The 19,381-nt window shown below is 39.8% G+C and overlaps 2 protein-coding genes across 3 annotated transcripts; both read left to right on the top strand.

The window, feature by feature from the left end:
* The first annotated feature begins 407 nt into the window (after window positions 1-407).
* On the top strand, window positions 408-8,395 carry LOC102295477 (GTPase IMAP family member 5-like). 2 transcript variants are annotated; one of them, XM_042217021.1, is made up of 7 exons: window positions 408-1,075; window positions 2,348-2,452; window positions 3,467-3,521; window positions 3,595-3,651; window positions 4,756-4,803; window positions 7,443-7,490; window positions 7,634-8,395. In XM_042217021.1, the coding sequence occupies exons 2-7, from the start codon at window positions 2,384-2,386 to the stop codon at window positions 8,188-8,190; spliced, it is 834 nt and encodes a 277-aa protein (XP_042072955.1). In that variant the 5' UTR covers window positions 408-1,075; window positions 2,348-2,383; the 3' UTR covers window positions 8,191-8,395. The 2 variants fall into 2 exon arrangements, with proteins under 2 accessions (XP_042072955.1, XP_042072956.1); XM_042217022.1 differs by lacking the exon at window positions 408-1,075 and having other exon boundaries at window positions 2,293-2,452.
* Window positions 8,396-11,223: 2,828 nt separating this feature from the next.
* Window positions 11,224-18,984, top strand: LOC121811804 (GTPase IMAP family member 5-like). Its single transcript, XM_042217023.1, has 6 exons — window positions 11,224-11,263; window positions 14,657-14,684; window positions 16,632-16,682; window positions 16,866-17,503; window positions 17,598-17,654; window positions 18,084-18,984. The coding sequence occupies exons 2-5, from the start codon at window positions 14,666-14,668 to the stop codon at window positions 17,613-17,615; spliced, it is 726 nt and encodes a 241-aa protein (XP_042072957.1). The 5' UTR covers window positions 11,224-11,263; window positions 14,657-14,665; the 3' UTR covers window positions 17,616-17,654; window positions 18,084-18,984.
* The last annotated feature ends 397 nt before the right edge of the window (window positions 18,985-19,381 follow it).

Here is a 19,381-nt window from a genome sequence, read left to right as displayed (position 1 = left end):
GCTGTGATGGAGAAACAGGTTTACCTTTTAGGTGACATGAATGAGTTGAAGGGAAGTTATGAACTGTTTCTGAGAGACAAATAACACCAGGATCCTTTTCTAAGTAGCTGACAGCTGGTAACTGTGCAGGGGCGGGTCTAGCAAAGTTTTGTCGGGGGCCAGGTAGGGCATTAACAGGGAGAGGGGGGCACAGAGAAATATCTTTCTTTGTTATGTCATTTAAAAACTTTGAATAAATAATTATCTGAATCTTACAACCAAAGTGGTCATCTGATACAAAATGTATAGATATCATACATATACCAACAAGACTGCACATCACTGTCACCACAGCGTTTGTTTTCATTCAAAGGCTTTATGGTTTTCCCTGTAACACCTGGGGGGCCGGTCTCTAGTAAAAGTGCCCGGGACGATTTTTTGTCCCAGTCCAGCCCTGACTCAGAAAGAAACTGGAAAAAAAAGTAAGATTGAACTACTTTAATTAAAATCAGATGGTTACAAAAACAAATGCTCGACGCTCTGATAATGCTCTTCTGTTCCACTCATTATGATTCAGTTCTTTGCTTTCCTGTAAACTTCAGAGGTTTATTTTTATAAGATATACTGAGAAGAGTGTGGGATTTAATTAACTTACATATTACATGACTTTATGTGCAAATGTAATCCTACACTAGGAGAAACTGTAAACCTCTGAGAAAATGATCCACCTGGTAGTTAGTTACATTTATCAGCCACGGCTTTTAATGCAAATAATATAAATGTTTAACAGGATTCTTTGTATAATACAGACTGACAGACACGGAGTTTCACAGAAACCCTGTGAGCATCCTCCTTGTTTGGTTAATGTTTGATTCAGTTTAATAAGTTCTTACTAACAAATCCACCATCACGGGGAAATCTGATCATATTATTGGTTACAGGAAACAGTGACGGCTGTTTCCAGCAGACTGCAGACCGACTGCAGCACTTCTTCCTCCTGTCATCACCTCTGATCGTCTCTGCTGTAACTCGGCTTCACTCTGACTCGACTCTCCTTCTTCAACCTGGAAAGAAAATTGAGCAGCAACAATCTCAGGTGAGTAAACCCACGCTCAGCACCACTGTGTTACAAACTCATGATCCAATATTCCCGCTCTGGCACAAATTCTGCAGTATGAACTTTATAATGTTCACAGTGAGTCCGAGTCCTGCAAATGGTCACCAGATAAATTTACAGTCTTTCTTTATTCTTGGCTGGAATAAACAGCAAAAGTGGTGATGAATTAATCAGTGATTAGATTTATTTGTTTTTGCAAATAAAGCCGTCGACTTTAGGAGAATCTTCATCAATATTTAATATTTAATAATCTCACCATGTTTTGTTTCCATAATTTATTTTCCTAACTTATCATCCATGTTGGCGTTGCTCCTTCGTGCACACAGTGTCTGCTGCCCTCTTTCCCAGGAAACCTTCAAAAAGGAGGTTTTTTGTTCGTTATTTGATGTTTGTCATATTATTTGGTGTAAATAATACAGTGTTAACTTTATAATGTTCAGTTTTTGTAGCTTTGGAAATATGTAACATTGCTGTATATATAATGTTTATTACTGACATAATTAGAGATTTTTATTTTGCTGTTTTTTGGGTTTTTATGCACAGAGAGGTCAGAATATTAGAAACAGAAACAGGATTATTTTTGAGTACATGCATACACCAACAGCTGGTTAAGATCCAGACTAAATGAATAACATAATCAAACAATTAATACATTAAAAAACATTAAAACCACCAAGCAGGCACATCATTTGATTATTGATGTGATCATTTAAAGCAGAAGATACGCGTGAAGCTGTTCCTTCTGTGCTTAAGTTCAGGTTAAAGAAACACCGGACATGGTAAAGTCTGTGTCCACGTTTAAAGATAAATTTGGGAGTTATAACTGAGGACGTCTGTTCAGCATTAACTACTGAAAACACGAAATATCATTTCATTATTATTTGTAAGACAATAGAAAAAACGGCACTGATAACGTTGCGCTGAGTAAACCCACTTCCTGCCTCCCTCAGTTATTACTGAGGGCTGTAACTTAACCAGCATGCAGGTCATGCTTTTCATGTCAGCTGAAGAACAACGACTCACAATGTTTGCTGTAAGGTCACCTTTGCACAGGTGAGTCAGGAAGTGGAACAAACACCTTTGAAGAGCTTAAACTTGGAATCTTAAAAACCTGTGTGTGTGTGTGTGTGTGTGTGTGTGTGTGTGTGTGTGTGTGTGTGTGTGTGTGTGTGTGTGTGTGTGTTGGGTGTGGGGTTTCTAACTGTAAGTACTAACCACACATTAATATCCTCGTGTGTGCTGAATGCTCAGGTGTGATCGTGTCCTTGAACCACACACCGACACGTCATGTTTCAGGAGACACGCGAGAGCCTCACGCAGAAGAAACACACAACAGTGATGACACACCGACCTCTGGTGAGTGCTGCCGCCCACGACGGGAACAGACTCTTGGTTTGGACGTGCTCATGTTTAAGCACTTCCTGTTTGGAAACCTTTCCTTGTGGTTAATTCCTCAGCGAATCAGAACTCCAGAGTCCAAGATGAAAGTGAGCATATGAGGAAAAAAACACTCCAGTGATGAATAATCCAGGCAGACAGTGAAATCTGTCCCTACAGGGCAGGATGACTCATCTGCAGACCTAATATTACAGCACAGGAGAAATAACCTGTGTGAAACACTCCTGTGATGAGGAAAGAAGAACATCAGATCAATAATTCAGATAAACTTTTAAACTTTAAAAAAAACACACATTACCATCTTATACAACATTTTAAACTCTGTCATCTCAAAAATGCTGCAATTTTCATAAATTTAAATAAAAAACATTAAAAATGATACTCAGTGAAGTGAAAATCTTCTGTCACAGAGCTTTCTGGGTATTGTAAAATTTATTGGTTCACTTGTTTGCACTTTTAAAAGTTTAAAAAATTTTTTTAGAACAGCAGTGGCAGTGTTGCTCCGTATTTCTGTAGTACTGCTTGTTGACCACCAGATGGCGGTGGTTTAAAGGGCTTCTGTTTCTGCAGCACCTGTTTCACCTGTGAAAACTGTGTGACCACGGAAATATCTCCAGATGTAAATGAGCTGCATTTAAGACAGAAAGCTCCTTAAAAATAAAACGTTTTCTCTTTTTCAGCCACGAACTTCTGACTTTTCAAGGTCAAACAAAAATAGATTCACAGATACTTCTATGCAAAACGAAGCAGAACATCAAATTTGTGACTGATTCAAAAGTTTTTTTTATAATTAATTAATTAAAATATAATTCATGTAATTAAATGTAATAAATTACATCTTTAAAACTTAGCTGCCAGCTCTTTATTTCTTTACTTTTACCTGCAGTGACTCTGTTACTCTGTAATGTCTGTCTCAATTAAATTAATAACCGTCAGCTGGTTTTATTAATTTGATCTGTATTTTCTAAACAGCCAGAAATTCCTCTGTTATGTCTCCCGCTGAGGGACAGTGCAGCTGAAACATCTGGTGAGTCCATCAAGCTTCATGTCACAGATGTTAAATACAAATTCATGCAGTTATATTTCTGTCTGTTTCACAGACACATGTGATGCTGAACCTCCAAACAGCAGCAGCTATGATCAAAGGCCTCCTGACAGTGAGTTCGACTGAACTGAGAGAAAGTTCATGTGAGAAAAAGTGTGGAGTCGTCTTTCTGCGACACGAGTCAGACTCCACACCTCGAGTTTCAACCTGCAGGATGATGATGATAAAGGAAAAATGATACTGGAGGCAAACAGAGAGAAGTGTTAGCCTCAGCACTCAGAGGCTCACGTACACATTTCCAACAAGACAATCTGACATAGTTTTAACTTTAAAGCAACGCAGTAACAGGGAGACTGAGAACAAACACACAATGATTCTGTGCTGAAGCAGCTAAGACGACTTCATCATCACAGAATAAATAAATCAGGTTTTTGTTTATTTTTCAAATTGAAGTTGAAATGAAACAGAAAAATATTCAAGAACAAAAATGAATGATTCATCATTTTTTTCTTTTCCTTCATGTGTTTCAGCTGTCATGTTCAGGCTGGTTGAAGCTTGTCAGCTTTATGTTTCTTATCTGAAATCTGAACATATTGTTTTCCTGCCGAGTGCAATGATGAGTATCAAACATGTTGGTTTATGCTTATTTTTGTGGTAAATGGCCTGCATTTGTATAGCGCTTTTCTAGTCCATAGGACCCCAAAGCGCTTTACACTACGTTCAGTCATCCACCCAGTCACGCACACATTCACACACACATTCACACACTGGTGATGGCAGCTACATTGTAGCCACAGCCACCCTGGGGCGCACTGACAGAGGCGAGGCTGCCGGACACTGGCGCCACCGGGCCCTCTGACCACCACCAGTAGGCAAACATGGGGTTAGTGATCTTGCCCAAGATATTTGGGATCGAACCACTAACCTTCTGGTTAGTGGCTGACCTGCTCTGCCACCTGAGCTACAGCCACACGTAATGTGGGAGAAATTCTATGTAAGAAGTTTCTGTGGGACATCAGTAACATCATCCAGGATCTTTACATTAAAACATGTCAGTAAACCATGTCTGTCCTTCTGTGGCTCATATCTCAGTGTTACATTAAACACTCAGAGTGTATGAGCTCTACTCTCTGTGAAATACACTCAGAATAAGGTGCAGCGTCAAATCACACAATTCATGAACAAACGAAGTAAATGAATTTCTGTCTCTTTGCAGATGACGAGCGTCACTGCAGCCACAGATATGAAGTGATGCCGCATCACAGTGAGTAAAACTGAATCTTTCTTTTTCTTTCATTGTTGCAGTTTATTCATAGCTGCACAGTGAATCTGCTGAACTACAAACACAAATCCAAACACTGTACTTACATGAACTCAGCTCTAAAGTTCTGCATAGTGAAAAAATCACTTTAGTTTTGGGTCAAATTAAAGTAAATTTTAGTGCTGTATATTCTGTAATAAATACTTATAAACAACGTTCCCTCTAAGCTGCGCGGTGCGCAATTACGCACAAAAAAAAACTAACCTGAATTGAAATTAAAATAAACACGTTAATAATTCTGTTCTGCAGTGTTAGTCAGTGACTGGCTGCTCCTGTATGGGATCAGAACCATGCTGCCTTATCCCACAGTCCAGCCAATCACGCGATTCACATTCGTATATACGCAGCTAAGTCACGTGGTGACAGGCTATGACAGCGTCCTTATGTGCGACCGTGTTTTAGCAAAGCGGCTGATGTGGAGTGAAGCCACGTTAATGACAACGTGACACCATGGAGACGTGAGCAGGACAGACGAATAGCGCTCTCGTTCTTCTTGGTGGCGACCGATGTAAGGGGGTCAGATACACGCCCCGTCTGGCAACTCAGCAGTCCGTCTAGAGGCCACATTTAGATGCGACCGAAAATATATTACACATAAGGAAAATACTAATAAAATAAAATAAAAATAAATAAAATAAATGTTCCTTTAGCTTTTTTTGCTCTATAAAATAGTTGTTTTCTTTTTAATCACTCATCTTAGCAGTAGGATTTACATGAAAAGAGAAACAAATTAAGTTTGAGTGAAAATGTACATTTTTTGCACTCTCTGGTCACTGACTCAGTGAATCAAATGACTCAAAAACGATTCACTTTGGTGAGTGACTCATTAAAACTCGATTCTAAAAAGAATCAAATTTACCATCACTAAAAGCACTCCCGCCTGTGAGCAAAAACAACACCCCCCCCTCCCTCCCCCCGCCCCCCTTTCCTATTGGTCAAAAAATGTACCATGTGGACCAATCAAAAAATGATATGGCAACATGGCATTTAGTTGTTTAGGAAGGGGGAAGTTTTAGGAGTGACGGCGTGTTTGAGATGTGAGAGATTTGTGACGTTTAGCACAAATCTTGTGTAGTGTGTGTTAGTGTGTAGTCAGTGTGTAGTGTGTAGTTAGTGTGTAGTGTAGTCAATAGTGTTGTTGTGTGTGTCAGAACAATGAGGCGACTGCTGAGTGTTACAGGTGTTACAGCAGTGACACATCTGCTGCTGTCAGGCCTGCAGGTATCAGGCTGTTGTTCTCCTTCATCTCATAGTGGACAGAATTATTTTTTGGAGCGGCACAAATAATTTGTGTGGCATCAGATTTGATGCAGAACAGCTGATTGTTCTGTAAATAGTTTGAAATGTTTATTTAAAAAACACCTTGGCTGCATTTTTACGTAAAGACTGAGGCAAAACTCAGTTACTTTTTTGAAGAAGTAACTATATAATTAATTGCCCAACATTGGTCATTATATACAGTATTTTGCAGGCAGAGAGTTACAGACTCTCTCCCAGACCACAGACTCAGCGTGTTTTGGGGTTTAAAAGCCACAGAGACACAGTGTTTAGAAAAAATGTGTCTCAGCTGCTCCAATAATCCTGACACATATGGGATCACTACAGGTTTTTGCTTAGGCAGCGGTTGTCCTTCTCTCCTGGATCGGCTGGAGCTTTCTTTAAGAGCCTTTCCAGCTTTGACAAAAGTCCAGCTGTGATAACCGCATTTGCTCAGGGCCTTCTTGATGTTCTTCTGCCTCCCTGGCCGCTGTGTCAGTGGGGATGGTGTTCGCTCTGTGTTAACACAGAGCGATGGTTCGCTCTGTCTCTGTGGCTTTTAAAGCCCAAAACACGCTGCACCAAAAATTGGTCCACCCCAAGGATCAGCACCCCCAAAGCTCTGATCCTAGAATCGCCCCTGCTCATAATGCAAGTCAGAGCTTTATAAAAACAGAACAAAACAAAGTTGTACCACTTTGTTTTTGTTTTGTTTAAAAAACACATGTTTTCAAAATTGGATTTCAAGTTATTTTTTACTTCCAATAGTGTTAACATGCTACAGGTCATGAACAAGATTTCTTTTAAATTTTAAATTTTGGGCTAAAGCAGTTAATTAAAAGTCGTCTAACATAAATGCTGTAATTTGATTACTTTAATAAACATGTGACTTGGATGATTCGATGCTGGCGTGACCACAGTGCACACGTCTGCTGTTGCTCACAGTGGTCCAGGGACGCTCAGGGAGTTTGTGTGTTCGCTCACACACATGAAACATTAGAGGGAACACTGATTATAAATCCTCATCTTTTTGATTTTGTTTTACATTTTTAATCACTAATTTAATTCTTTCTTTATGTAGAATGAATATTTAATGTGGAAATGTTGAGCTTCCATTAAATGGGCAGTTATTACAAGTATCTTTGTGTGTGTGTGTGTGTGTGTGTGTGTGTGTGTGTGTGTGTGTGTGTGTGTGCTGTGTGTGTGAGTGTGTGTGTGTGTCTTGTGTGTGTGTGTGTGTGTGTGTGTGTGTGTGTGTGTGTGTGTTTGTGTGTGAGTGTGTGTGTTCTGTGTGTGCGCTGTGAGTGATCTTTGTGTTTTCACAGATGATCTGCAGCTGCTGAACAGCAGCGACGATCTGCAGCCTCCAGACAGTGAGTCAGACTGAAGTCTGAGTTTCTATAAGAACAGTCAGTGCAGTCAGCTGAAACAGTCACAGACAAATAGACAATAAATCTTTACCTGAATCTTCTACACTTCGTTGTATTCATTGCTTTCTTTACGGTTTTCTTTGCAGTGTCTGAGATCAGGGTCGTTCTGCTGGGGAACATTCAGTCTGAGAGGACCGCTGTGGTGAACTTCATACTGGAGGTTCCTGTGTTTAGCCCCGAGGAAGAGCCAGACTATCAGCCGGTCAGAGGACTTCTGAGGGACAAAGAAGTCATCCTAATCAACACTCCAGATCTGCTGCTTCCAAACATCTCTGAAGATGATCTGAGAGAACATGTAGAAAACTGTGTGAGGCTCACAGCTCCTGGACCTCATGTGTTCCTTCTGGTCCTGCAGCCTGAAACCTTCACAGAGGATCACAAACAGAGACTCTGCAAAGTCCTGAAACTCTTCGAAAAACGAGTGTTTGATCATTCGCTGGTTCTGCTGTCAGCATCCAAAGAGAGGGGCTCGAGTTTCATGGAAGAGCTCGGGCTCCATCGTCCCTTAAAAGATTTGATCAAAATGTGCAGTTACAGATATTTGTGGAGGAAAAACCTCGAACCTCAAGAGCTCTTCACACGCCTGGTTCAGATTTTTAAGGAGAACAATGGAGAGTGTGTGAGATATAAAGCACATAGCTAGGAAACGTTTACTGAAGCGTCCGGTCTCAAAATGCAGAGTATAACTGCACTGTATAAGTCCCAGAGGACTGCATGCCTTTTAAAACCAGACCAAAAGTTTGTTTGGTGAGTATCAACCAACAGCAAATGGTAATGGTAAATGGCCTGCATTTGTATAGCGCTTTTCTAGTCCATAGGACCCCAAAGCGCTTTACACTACATTCAGTCATCCACCCATTCACACACACACAGCAAGGGGTAAAAGCAGCTTTTTGTTTTTTTAAAGGCACCAAAATAGTAGAAATAAAAGATGTATAAGAATTCTTGGTTATCTGGATGTGTGTGTTTGTTGTTCTTTAGTCTGTTTGTCCGGGTGTTGTTGGTTCGGTATCTCTTCCCTGAAGCGTGCGTCGTCTCTGTTTCCGTTTGAGGCGTCAGCACACACAGTGACTCACTGACAGGACGCTCGCTATTGTGCTTCGCCTGGAGCTGAGAGCACAGTCGGGCCAGCTTCAGCTTCCTCAGGAAGAACAGTCGCTGCTGTGCTTCCTCACCAGCTGTGATATGTTCACTGACCATGTGAGATTGTTGGTAATGTGAGCACCCAGATATTTGATGTTCTTCATAGTCTCCACCTCTTCACCATTTATGGGAAGTGAGGATTTTTATCATCACTGGTGATCAGTCCCACTGTAGTGGTGTCATCAGCAAACTTCACTGTATCCCAAATCCCTGCAGGGCTGTCCTCAGGACCAGGGTTCACGAGATTTTGGTGCCGGTTCTGACGTGTGATGGTCTGTGGGTAGTGGATAGTCCCAGGGTCCCAGTTTGTGTCCCAGTTTGTGAGTGATCATAGTGTTAAAGATGCAGCTGAAATGAACAAAAAGCTTCCTTAAATGTGTTTGGATGCTCCTGCAGGGACTGGGGTGTGTGAAGTGCAGGTAAGACTTCATCCTTCAAAGATCTGTTCTCCTGATAGGTGAATTCATGGTTGTCAAGATCTTTGGAGAAAATGTGAGATAAAATAATGCCCTCAAAGCACTTAATGACCAGGTGAAGGTCACTGAGAGACTTAACTACAAATGTTTCTAACATTTTTCACTTTATCCATCCTTGGACCTGTAGGAATACTGTTGATTATTAATTAGCAGAAACCAAAAGAGCTCTGCCCCTCGAGCCAAAGCTGATGACATAACAGCAGCAGAGACAGATTGGAGCTGTTTTTACAGACTTGGAGCTTTTTATTGTCATTGTGCAGTTTCTTGCACAGCGAAATTGGGTAGCTGAACCAAAAAGGTGCAGAAGTAAAGAAGAGAAAACAATATACAACGAGGGGAAAAAAGCAATATATGTATACAGATATGTGAATGAATTATATACATGGTGTATGTGTAAGAAACACTGAAACAGAAACATTGTGGGTCTGCATACAATGGCAGTTATATAATAAATAAATAAGGGTCGAGGGGCTATGGTCATTTAGGGTGGGGATGGTGATTCCACTGAGACCAAAGTATTGCATAAAACATGGAAAGACTGAGATATTGCACATAGATGATCAACAGCAGTGTCAGGATGGATGTGTTGGAGAAGTCTGTTCACACTCTTAGTTTGGATTAAGAGTTCTGACAGCCCAGGGGATCAAGCTGTTCTTTAGTCTGTTGCTTTGGCACCTGATGGATCTGAACCCTGGGCTTTCTTCACCAGGGCTGATGTGTTTGTGGACCAGGATAGGTTCTCAGATATGTGGGGCCAACGAACTTAAAGGAGAACACCCTCTCCATATTTCTGGAAGAAAAAAGAGAAGAAATGTTTCTGATTTTATGACTTGATTGTTTTATTTACCATGATCCAAATTTGGTATTTTATGAATCATCACAAAATCAGTTCTTGTGCTGGTAGATGCAAATTGACAACCAATAAAAAAATCACAACAAAATCACAACAATAAATTGACACGGTGATAAATATCTGATAAATTATTAGAACATGTTAGTTACAAATGTCATCTCAAAAATCTCTTCTATCACAACTAAATATAGATGTTATCTGAAGGTAATGTTTAAATTTCAATCTAACTCTTTTTGAGATCACATCACTCCTCCTCTGTCCTGTACTGTTTGTTTTTTCATTTACCTTGTGTTTATAGTTTGCTGTACTAATGTGACCTTGAGGGTCTTCAAAGGTGCATGTAAATAAAATGTATTATTATTATAATCATTATTATTATTCATTATTATTATTATTATTATTATTATTATTATTATTATTATTATTATTATTATTATTATTATTATTATCATCATCATCATCATTATTATTATTATTATTATTATTATTATTATTATTGTTATTTATTATTATTATTATTATTATTATTATTATATTATTATTATTATTGTTATTATTATTTTATTATTATTATTCATTATTATTATTATCATGATAAAGAGTTATGTTTTCAGACAGTAGTCATCTTCTTTAATATTGATTCTAAATTTAAAACGTTTTCATGTACAGCCTTTTCAATTTGTTTTGACTCAAATATTTCATGGGAAATATCAACTAATTATTTGATATTTTCATTATTATTTGTCTGCCATTACAGACAGACAACTGTAAGAAATGGTTTTGATAAAGATTTCCTTAGAGAGCAGCAGATAGAAAAGGCAGAAATTTGTCTCCATTATATGTTTTATTATTGAATGTGAACATAATGTAAATATTCTCTGTAAACACCACATGGATACAGATTCACTCTGAGATTCAGTGTGTGGGGGCTGCTCACCAGGTCAGACCAGTGGCGGTTTTTGGAGCATCAGAGGGAGTGTTCGCCCAGAGCGCCAAACAGGCTAGGACCGCCTCTGGATCAGACTGTGAAGTCTCCACCAGTGATCACACTTAAATTTAATTAGATCACAAATTTAAGTAAAAAAGTCACACAAGTTTCATTGTTAAGTCGAAACTTCCTCATTCACACAGCTACATCTTGGGGGGGGCGGGGGGGGGGGGGTCTCCACCTTTTTTGGGGTGGAACATCTTAAACACTTTCGTTTTCATTCGGATGGACGTTTTGCTGCAAAACGGTTAAACCGGTGAGTAACTCAACCGACAATGAAATACTTTAAGATCTTGTAATAATCTGCTGCTGAGCTGCTCATTAAACCAGACGAAGCTTCAGTGTTGATATTACTGACTGATCATCAATCACTAATCTATTCCTGTTAGGTTAGTCAGATTTATATCGACATAATGATATCTCGGCAATTTGTCTGACGACCTGGAAACAGCTTCCTGATCACTCAGACTGCACACAGCGTGATTTTCAAATAACTCGGTCAAAGTATGTGTAAGTGTCACAGAAATAATGTTACTTATGGCTTATATATAAAGAAGTTTAATAGATGGTTCCAGCAGTTAAAATGTTCTTGCTTGTACTTTCTGTGGTCAATATTGTAAAGGTGTGTTTATCTTGTCACAAAGAACAAGTTTTGTTACACCGCTATTATCGGAGGTTTGGGCGTGATAATATAGGCTGTGAGCCCACGTTTAATAATCACGCTAAGGAGTTCAGCGAGCTATCTGCCTGGGTTAGTTACCAGCTGTAAAGGTATTTGTCATTTGCCATAACTGTATTGTAATATTGTGAAAATTTGTAATGTATGGTGTTCTAATTATTTTATGTTTTAATTTAGAATGCACAAGACTGTAAAGCTATTCTTCTAGGACCTCCGAAGTGGCAGGCGGCCACGAGGTAATTTTTGTTGTTAAAGCACAAGTGTTACTTTTGATAGACTGAAGCGCTTAAAGCCTTTGTGTTTTATGTTTGTAGTTTTCACGGCGTTCAATAAATGCAGCGAAGCGCCCGTCTTGAAGAAGCCGTGCCTGTGTTGTCATTTCGGAGTTACAGTACGAGTGTTTGAAACGGAAATACAGAAAAAAGCCCGAGAACAACGACGCGATTTGTGCAGTTTAATGTGGAATTTGATCCTCTGATTGTCAGTTTGTGTTAAAATGAGACCCTCCGGTTTCTTTTCTGCAACACTAAGAAAGTTTTTTTTTAATTTAAAATGATCAAAATGCATGCAAATGGTAAATGCAGCGTTTTAGATTTCAAATGTGAAACACAACCAGGAAGAAGAATCAGAATCCCTGATTATGTAGTTACAGTTGTTCCAAGATAATAAGAACAGTAACAGACTGTCCATCCATTTTCTTCCGCTTATCTGGGGCTGGATCACAGGGGCAGCAGCCCAAGCAGAGAAGCCCAGACCTCCCTCTCCCCAGCCACCTCCTCCAGCCTGTCCGGAGGAACACCAAGGTCTTCCCAGGCCAGATATAATCTCTCCAGCGTGTCCTGGGTCTGCCCGGAAAACCTCGCCCAGGAAGCGCCCAGGAGTAGTGATGGGATTTCCGGCTCTTTTTAGAGAACCGGCTCTTTCGGCTCCCAACCGGCTCTTCAGGTTGTTTTGTTGCTTTAATTAATTTATTATTAACAATAATATAAAATTATGCACAAAAGGAATTACTAATGTAAAAAAAGTGGTTTTATTTATATATGTTTATATATAAATATATGCGGTGGCCCCTAGAGACAAAACACGTACAAACTCCAAAACACATTTCTAGCGTTAACTGAACTTCCAAACAGAGCTACCTAGATCACTTAAATTACACAATTGAAAGCATTGTGTATTGTTTGTGTATTTATACACAAGCACTCATATATATTCAAATAATTTAAAAAAAAAAAGTTCATTTACCTGTTATACCACACACCAAATCCGGTCGTTGGTACTTCCTGGCTTGTGTAGCCACTAAAGCTCAACACTGCCCCCTAGCATCCTGGAGCACTTCTGTTGTGTTTTGTACGTGTTTGGAGTTTGTACGTGCTTTGTCTGTAGGGGCCACCGTAAATATACTTTTATTTATTCACTCCACATAAAATGTAATAAATAAATCATATAATACAAAAACAACTATTCACATTTCAACTTTTAACTATTTAAATTTTCAGCTTTTTCCTTTTAAACAAATTTAAAGTGAAACAACACAAAACACTGCAAACCACAACACAATTAAATATAAATTAAAATATGAAAACAAAAAGAAGATGCACATTCTCTGTCATATGGACCTGCATGAATAAACTTTCTGAATCCTTTATCATCTGCAGCTGAAAATAGTTGTGGATGATTACTATACCTTTCTAATGTGACTTGTTGTCCCTGGCTCTCTCTCTCTCCCTCCCGCTCTGTTCCTGTGCTACTGAGTGTAACTACCGCCCCTCCCCCCTCTGCCCAGCACAAAGCACAAGGCTCGCGTGCGAGTGAAGCGGAAAAAGTGCGAGAGAGAGAGAAGAGAAAGAAAAAAAAACAACCCCGGCTCGAGATAAGGAGCCGGCTCGCGTCGTTCACGTCAAAGAGCCGTTTCGTTCGCGACAGACACATCACTACCCAGCAGGCATCCTTGTCAGATGCCCGAACCACCTCAACTGGCTCCAATGTGAAGGAGCAGCGGCTCGTCTGAGCCCCTCCTGAATGGCCATATTATTGTAGGGTCCGTGCCTTGGAAGCGTGGTGTTGTTGTGATTGCAGACCTCAGCAGACAGCAGGAGTTTATTTTTCCAGATATGATTGAGGTTAGAAATCCAACCATGTCTGTTTACACATGTTTTCATGTGTTAGAGCCCTGACTTCAGTTCAGGAGATGAACCTTCAGGTCAGAAGGATGAGGATGAGGTTTTATTTAGATGCTGGTGGCATCTCTTTCCTTTGCATTTTCTGTTCTTTCATGAAGGAGCTCCTTCTCAGGTGATAAAATATAGACATGTTCCTTCATATCTTGAGTCTGAAGGTGCAAATGTGAATGAAAATTTGCTTGTATTGCCCACAAATGAATATAAATTCTTACAGATGTAATAGATATGCAGCTGGTCTCTAGTCGCATAAATGAAACGGAATTAGGCAGAACTGTGTTCTTCATGGCTACCATATTTAAGACAGCAGTTGCAGCAACTTCCACAAATAACTGCCTGCTGTGTTTTTAATTTATAAATTGTACGATTATCAGTATTGGAAGACTTAATTGCACACTAATCAATGAAACTATGGGATAAAAATGACTATAACTTAGATTATGGAGCACGTTTTGATGTGCATTTCATTGTTACTAATTTTATTTATTTATTTATTTTGCAATAATTAAAGGTCTTTCGCAGATGTTTGCACAGTTGTCTGTTGACCAATTCTCCATTCAGCACTATGCACTAAAAGCACAATAAGTGAAGCATGTTGTAGCCTGCTCCCTAGAACAGTGAATTATCAAATAAAATCATCAGGAAGGCACAGTGATAATATTTTTTCTTCTGTTATTTTCTTTGTTCTACTGTACCAGCTGGTTTGCTACCTATATTATGAACTGGTGCATTATTTTCTCTGATTTTATCTTTTTTAGGTTGTTTGTCTAATAACTCATATTTCCCACAGTGTGACCTCATGGCAACTACAGTAACTGGTGAGTTCAATCAGATTTTATAACTAATGCTAAAAAAGGTTAATAACAGATATGATTCAATGCAGAGAGGTCTGTTAACACATAGTGAGTGAGTGTTGGAACAATACAATGGAACATCAGTGTCCATTGTAGTGGTTTATGTGCAAATATACCATCAACACTGACACAAATACAAGAAATCAGCCTTTGAATAGCTGTCCACTGTAGTGACCACTATGCGTGAAAGGGTTAATTTATCTTTTTATAGAATGAAGAGTACAACTTGTTTGTTAGGTAACAAATAGCTGATAGATTTTTTTTAATCTAGTTTATCAATCAATGGATAAAAACTGCATACGGTGTTGAAATTAAGTCTTTTCTTTCTAGTTTGAGGTTTTCTTTCAGTTCCATCCTCATTTTTCTGATTGGTGGTGCTCTCAGTGCACTCATTTCACTTCCTCTTCCTGTTGAAGTGCAACCTGGTGCATATTTGTATCGGTGCTAGATTTCTAGATATCTTACCATTACCAAATTCCATGTATTTTGTCATGTTCAACTTGACCAATTTATTTATATAAAACTATTTGTTTCTATTTGTTTGATTCATCTCTCAACACAAAGTAATACAACACAGAACTAACGAAATCAAACCATAATGACTGCTAAAATCTACAACAAATGAAGAGTCTACACAAAATGGAATATACAAAAGATCACAAAAGATCAGCGTCTAATAACAAGTCCATACAATTAAGCAAAATAACCTATAAAACACTTGACAGTAACAAAATTTGAAAATGCAGAACATAGTCAATAACCTATAAACTAAATGATGATTAGCAAAGAAATACAGAAACTCAACTGTAAGGATAACCTAAAAAGTAGGACTTCAATGAATAAGCAAACTCCAGCCTGAAAGGTTATATCTTACATAATAATACATAACAAAAGAGCTGCAAAGGAACAAAACCTGAACTTAAAACGTCTTGATGCATGCTTAATCATCTAGGAAATCACAAAAAGGTTACAGTAAACCTACGGATACAGATCAGTATTTAAGGTTTGACTCTCATCATCCTCTGGGGTACAAACTGGGTGTCATCAAGATCCTACAACACAGAGCGAACATCATCCCCACAGACACAGTGGCCAGGGAGGCAGAAGAACATCACATCAAGAAGGCCCTGAGTAAATGTGGTTATCCCAGCTGGACTTTTGTCAAAGGCACCTAAAGAAAGCTCCAGCTGATCCAGGAGAGAAGGAAAACTGCTGCCTAAGGGAAAACCTGTAGTGATCCCGTATGTGTCAGGGGTATACATATACATATGTTCCGGGATAGGGTTACCGGGGCCCTGCTTTGGAGCCAGGCCTGGGGAGGGTGGCCAAGGGGCCCGGCCGGGCACACCCAGACGAAGGGACATGGGCCCATCTTCCTGCAGGCCCACCACCCGCAAGAGGCACCATAGGTTAGGTGCATTGTGAGCTTGGCGGTGGCCAGGAGCGGAGGTCCCGGCAGACTGATCCCCGGCTACCAAGACTGGCAATAGGGACATGGAATGTCACCTCTCTGGTGGGGAAGGAGCCTGAGTTAGTGCGTGAGGTTGAGAGGTACCGGCTAGATATAGTCGGGCTCACCTCACGCAAGGCTTGGGCTGGAGTTTCCCCTCGTGAAAGGTGGTGGGCTGAGGTGGGTATCCTGGTATCCCTGGTATTCTCATAATTGTTCAATTATTTTCATATTTCTTATATCTATTTTCAAATTTTTATTTTGATATCTTGGAAAGTTTCTATACAATCTATTTCCTTTTTACAGGCATTTTACAATCTTTTTTTTTTACATTCACAACATTTGTTTGGCTGGACAATTTTTGTCATTTTTTAAAAACTACTTAAAGAACTGCATCATGTGCTTTATTAACATTGTTTTTAGTCCTGTTCCAAAAATAATTTCAATCCATCCATTCACAGAAGATCTGCGTCGCCAGACAGGAAGCAGCTTTGAAGTCCTGCCAGAAAACAGTGAGTCACACTGAACTGTGTCAGCCTGAACTTAAAATATATGTAAATTTACAATAGTATGTTTGTGCACTCTGTTAGAACTAAAACCTCTGGATTTAAGCCTTACTGAAACAAAAGGAGTCACTCTTCAGTATGCTCCATGTCTGTGTTTTGCGGCCTTTTCTAAATCTCTGTTTCCCGTAGTGTCTGAGCTGAGGGTTGTTCTGCTGGGGAGCAGCTGGACTGAGAAAAGTGAAGTGGGAAATCTGTTACTGGGAAATACTGTGTTCACCAGTAAAACTAAATCGTGTGTGAGAATTAGTGGTACACTGGAGGGCAAAAAAATTGCTGTCATCAACACCCCCTACCTGCCTCCTCTCGACACCTCCCACCATGATCTGACAGAGTTTATAAAAGACTTTGCAAAATGGTCTGATCCTGGACCTCATGTGTTCCTGCTGCTTGTACAGCCTGAAAACTTTACAGAAGAACACAAACTGAGACTCTGCAGAGTCCTTCAAGGCTACAATGATCAATCATTTGATCATTCACTGATACTGATCTCAGCACCCAGAGAGGAGAGCTCCGGTTCTGTGGAAGACTTCATGAAAAGTCCAGCATTAAATGAAATGATCAAAAAATGTAAATGCAGATACTTGAAGAGGATCAATGTTGAACTTCCAGAGCTGTTAACACATTTGGGGGAAATTACAAAGGACAACAATGGAGAGCATGTCAGCTATGAAGCTTTTGAGGACACAGAACAGGATTTATCAAAAGATCAACAACCCCCCCCAACAAAGGAGACGAAGACTCCAATCATTGATGCTTTAAAGCTGCAGGTAAGATGAGAAACTCTTCTGACAAGGATGAAATACACAGAATATACAACATCTATGATTCAATAATCAGCATAACAATTTCTTATTTTCACAGGATTGCCCAATAAATTAATCACTCCTCAAGTTTCTGGAAAAACACCTTTGACCAACAGTAAGTAAAATGATGTCTGAACACCCAACAGTTTTAATTATGCTAGGATAGGCTCCAGTGCCCCTGTGCGGCTGAAAAGGATAAGAAGAAGAAAATGGATGAATAATATATATTAGTAGGCTTGTGCAGAAGCCTACTACAGTGAGCTGAGGTTGTTTAAACTTAACTTAATAATTCTAACTTTGACATTAAACAAACAGTTGTGCAAAAACCTTAAATGTTTAACACATTCACACACAATGACGAACTGTGTTGGTGTTTGAATTTTAATCTTTAAGTGTGACTCACATCACTATTTGACCAAGTCAATCGATGAGTAGACTAAAGGTTCTCTGAGCATACCGAGGACTGAAGAGATCTCCTCGTACAAGCCAAGTGTTGTGATTTTAGATTAATTTGTGTTATTGTGTCCTGTCTGTTGTATCACAGTGTCTGCGTTCAGGATTGTGCTGCTGGGCAAAAGTGAAGATAAGAAGACAAAACTTGGTAACTTATCATTGGGTACCAAGGATTTCACTGCCAAAGACAATCACCCATCATGCACTCCGTGGCCTCCTGTGGAGAGTGGAGAGGAAAACTACTGACAGTGGTGAAAACTCCAGACTTGTTCAGTCTGTCTGAGGAGGACATGAGAAGAGAAGTGAAGAGCTGTGTGAGTCTCTGTCATCCTGGACCAAATGTTCTGCTGCTGTTGGTGAAACCTTCTAAATTCACTGAGGAGAACAGAACAACTCTGAAGTTCATCCTGAGTCTGTTTGGTCACAATGCCTTTAAACACTCGATGGTCGTCATCACACATGAGAATGAAATGAGTTTCTCTGTGAATGAAGTCCTCAGAGAATGTGGAGGAAGGCACTACAACATGTTTGACATAACTATGGATCATTAATGCAGAAGATTCAGGAAATGACAAATCAATACAATCACCTGATCAAACCATCTTTAAACCTGGTTCTGTGTGGGAGGAGAGGAGCAGGGAAGACGTCAGCAGCCAAGGCCATTTTAGGTCAGACTGAGCTTCATTCAGCCTCCAACTCATCAGAGTGTGTTAAACATCAGGGAGAGGTGTGTGGACGTTGGGTTTCCCTGGTGGAGCTGCCTGCCTTGTATGGAAAACCTCAGGAGGCAGTGATGGAGGAATCACTCAGGTGTATCTCCCTCTGTGATCCTGAGGGTGTCCATGCCTTCATCCTGGTCCTACCTGTGGCTCCCCTCACTGATGAAGACAAGGGAGAGTTAGAGACCATCCAGGACACATTCAGCTCTCGAGTCAATGACTTCACCATGATTCTGTTCACTGTGGACTCAGATCCTACAGATCCAGCTGTTGTTAACTTTGTAAGCAAAGACCCAAATATCCAGGAGGTCTGTCAACGTTATGGACAAAGGCCTGTTATTGTTAACATCAAGGATAAAGAGCAGATCCACACGTTGTTGGACACTGTGGAGCAGATGAGATGTACAAACAAACCATGCTGCTACACAGCTGTAACATTTGCTCGAGCCCAGATTGATCTGATAACTAAAAATATGGTCACTCGTAAGTAATTGAATGTTTTTTTAATCATTAATCATGTTCGACATTATATTCTTACATCTACTTTATAAACTGTTTACATTTAAAGAAAATCATGTGTTTACAGGTGATGAAGAGAAGCAGAACACGGAGCCTCTCAGGATTGTGCTGATAGGAAAGACCGGCAATGGAAAGAGCTCATCAGGAAACA

This window comes from Haplochromis burtoni, unplaced genomic scaffold, assembly GCF_018398535.1.
Source record: "Haplochromis burtoni strain Fernald_Lab_line unplaced genomic scaffold, NCSU_Asbu1 Contig_1499, whole genome shotgun sequence".
NCBI lineage: Eukaryota > Metazoa > Chordata > Actinopteri > Cichliformes > Cichlidae > Haplochromis > Haplochromis burtoni.
This window is presented reverse-complemented; position numbering and strand designations above follow the sequence as displayed.

Excerpts from the sequence above, each read along its gene's own strand:
- LOC102295477 (XM_042217021.1), top strand. The coding sequence starts at position 2,384 with ATGTTTCAGGAGACACGCGAGAGCCTCACGCAGAAGAAACACACAACA. Across the intron at positions 2,453-3,466 it reads TGATGACACACCGACCTCTG|CCAGAAATTCCTCTGTTATG; the intron begins GTGAGTGCTGCC and ends TTTTCTAAACAG. Across the intron at positions 4,804-7,442 it reads TGAAGTGATGCCGCATCACA|ATGATCTGCAGCTGCTGAAC; the intron begins GTGAGTAAAACT and ends GTGTTTTCACAG.
- LOC121811804 (XM_042217023.1), top strand. Across the intron at positions 16,683-16,865 it reads TGAAGTCCTGCCAGAAAACA|TGTCTGAGCTGAGGGTTGTT; the intron begins GTGAGTCACACT and ends TGTTTCCCGTAG.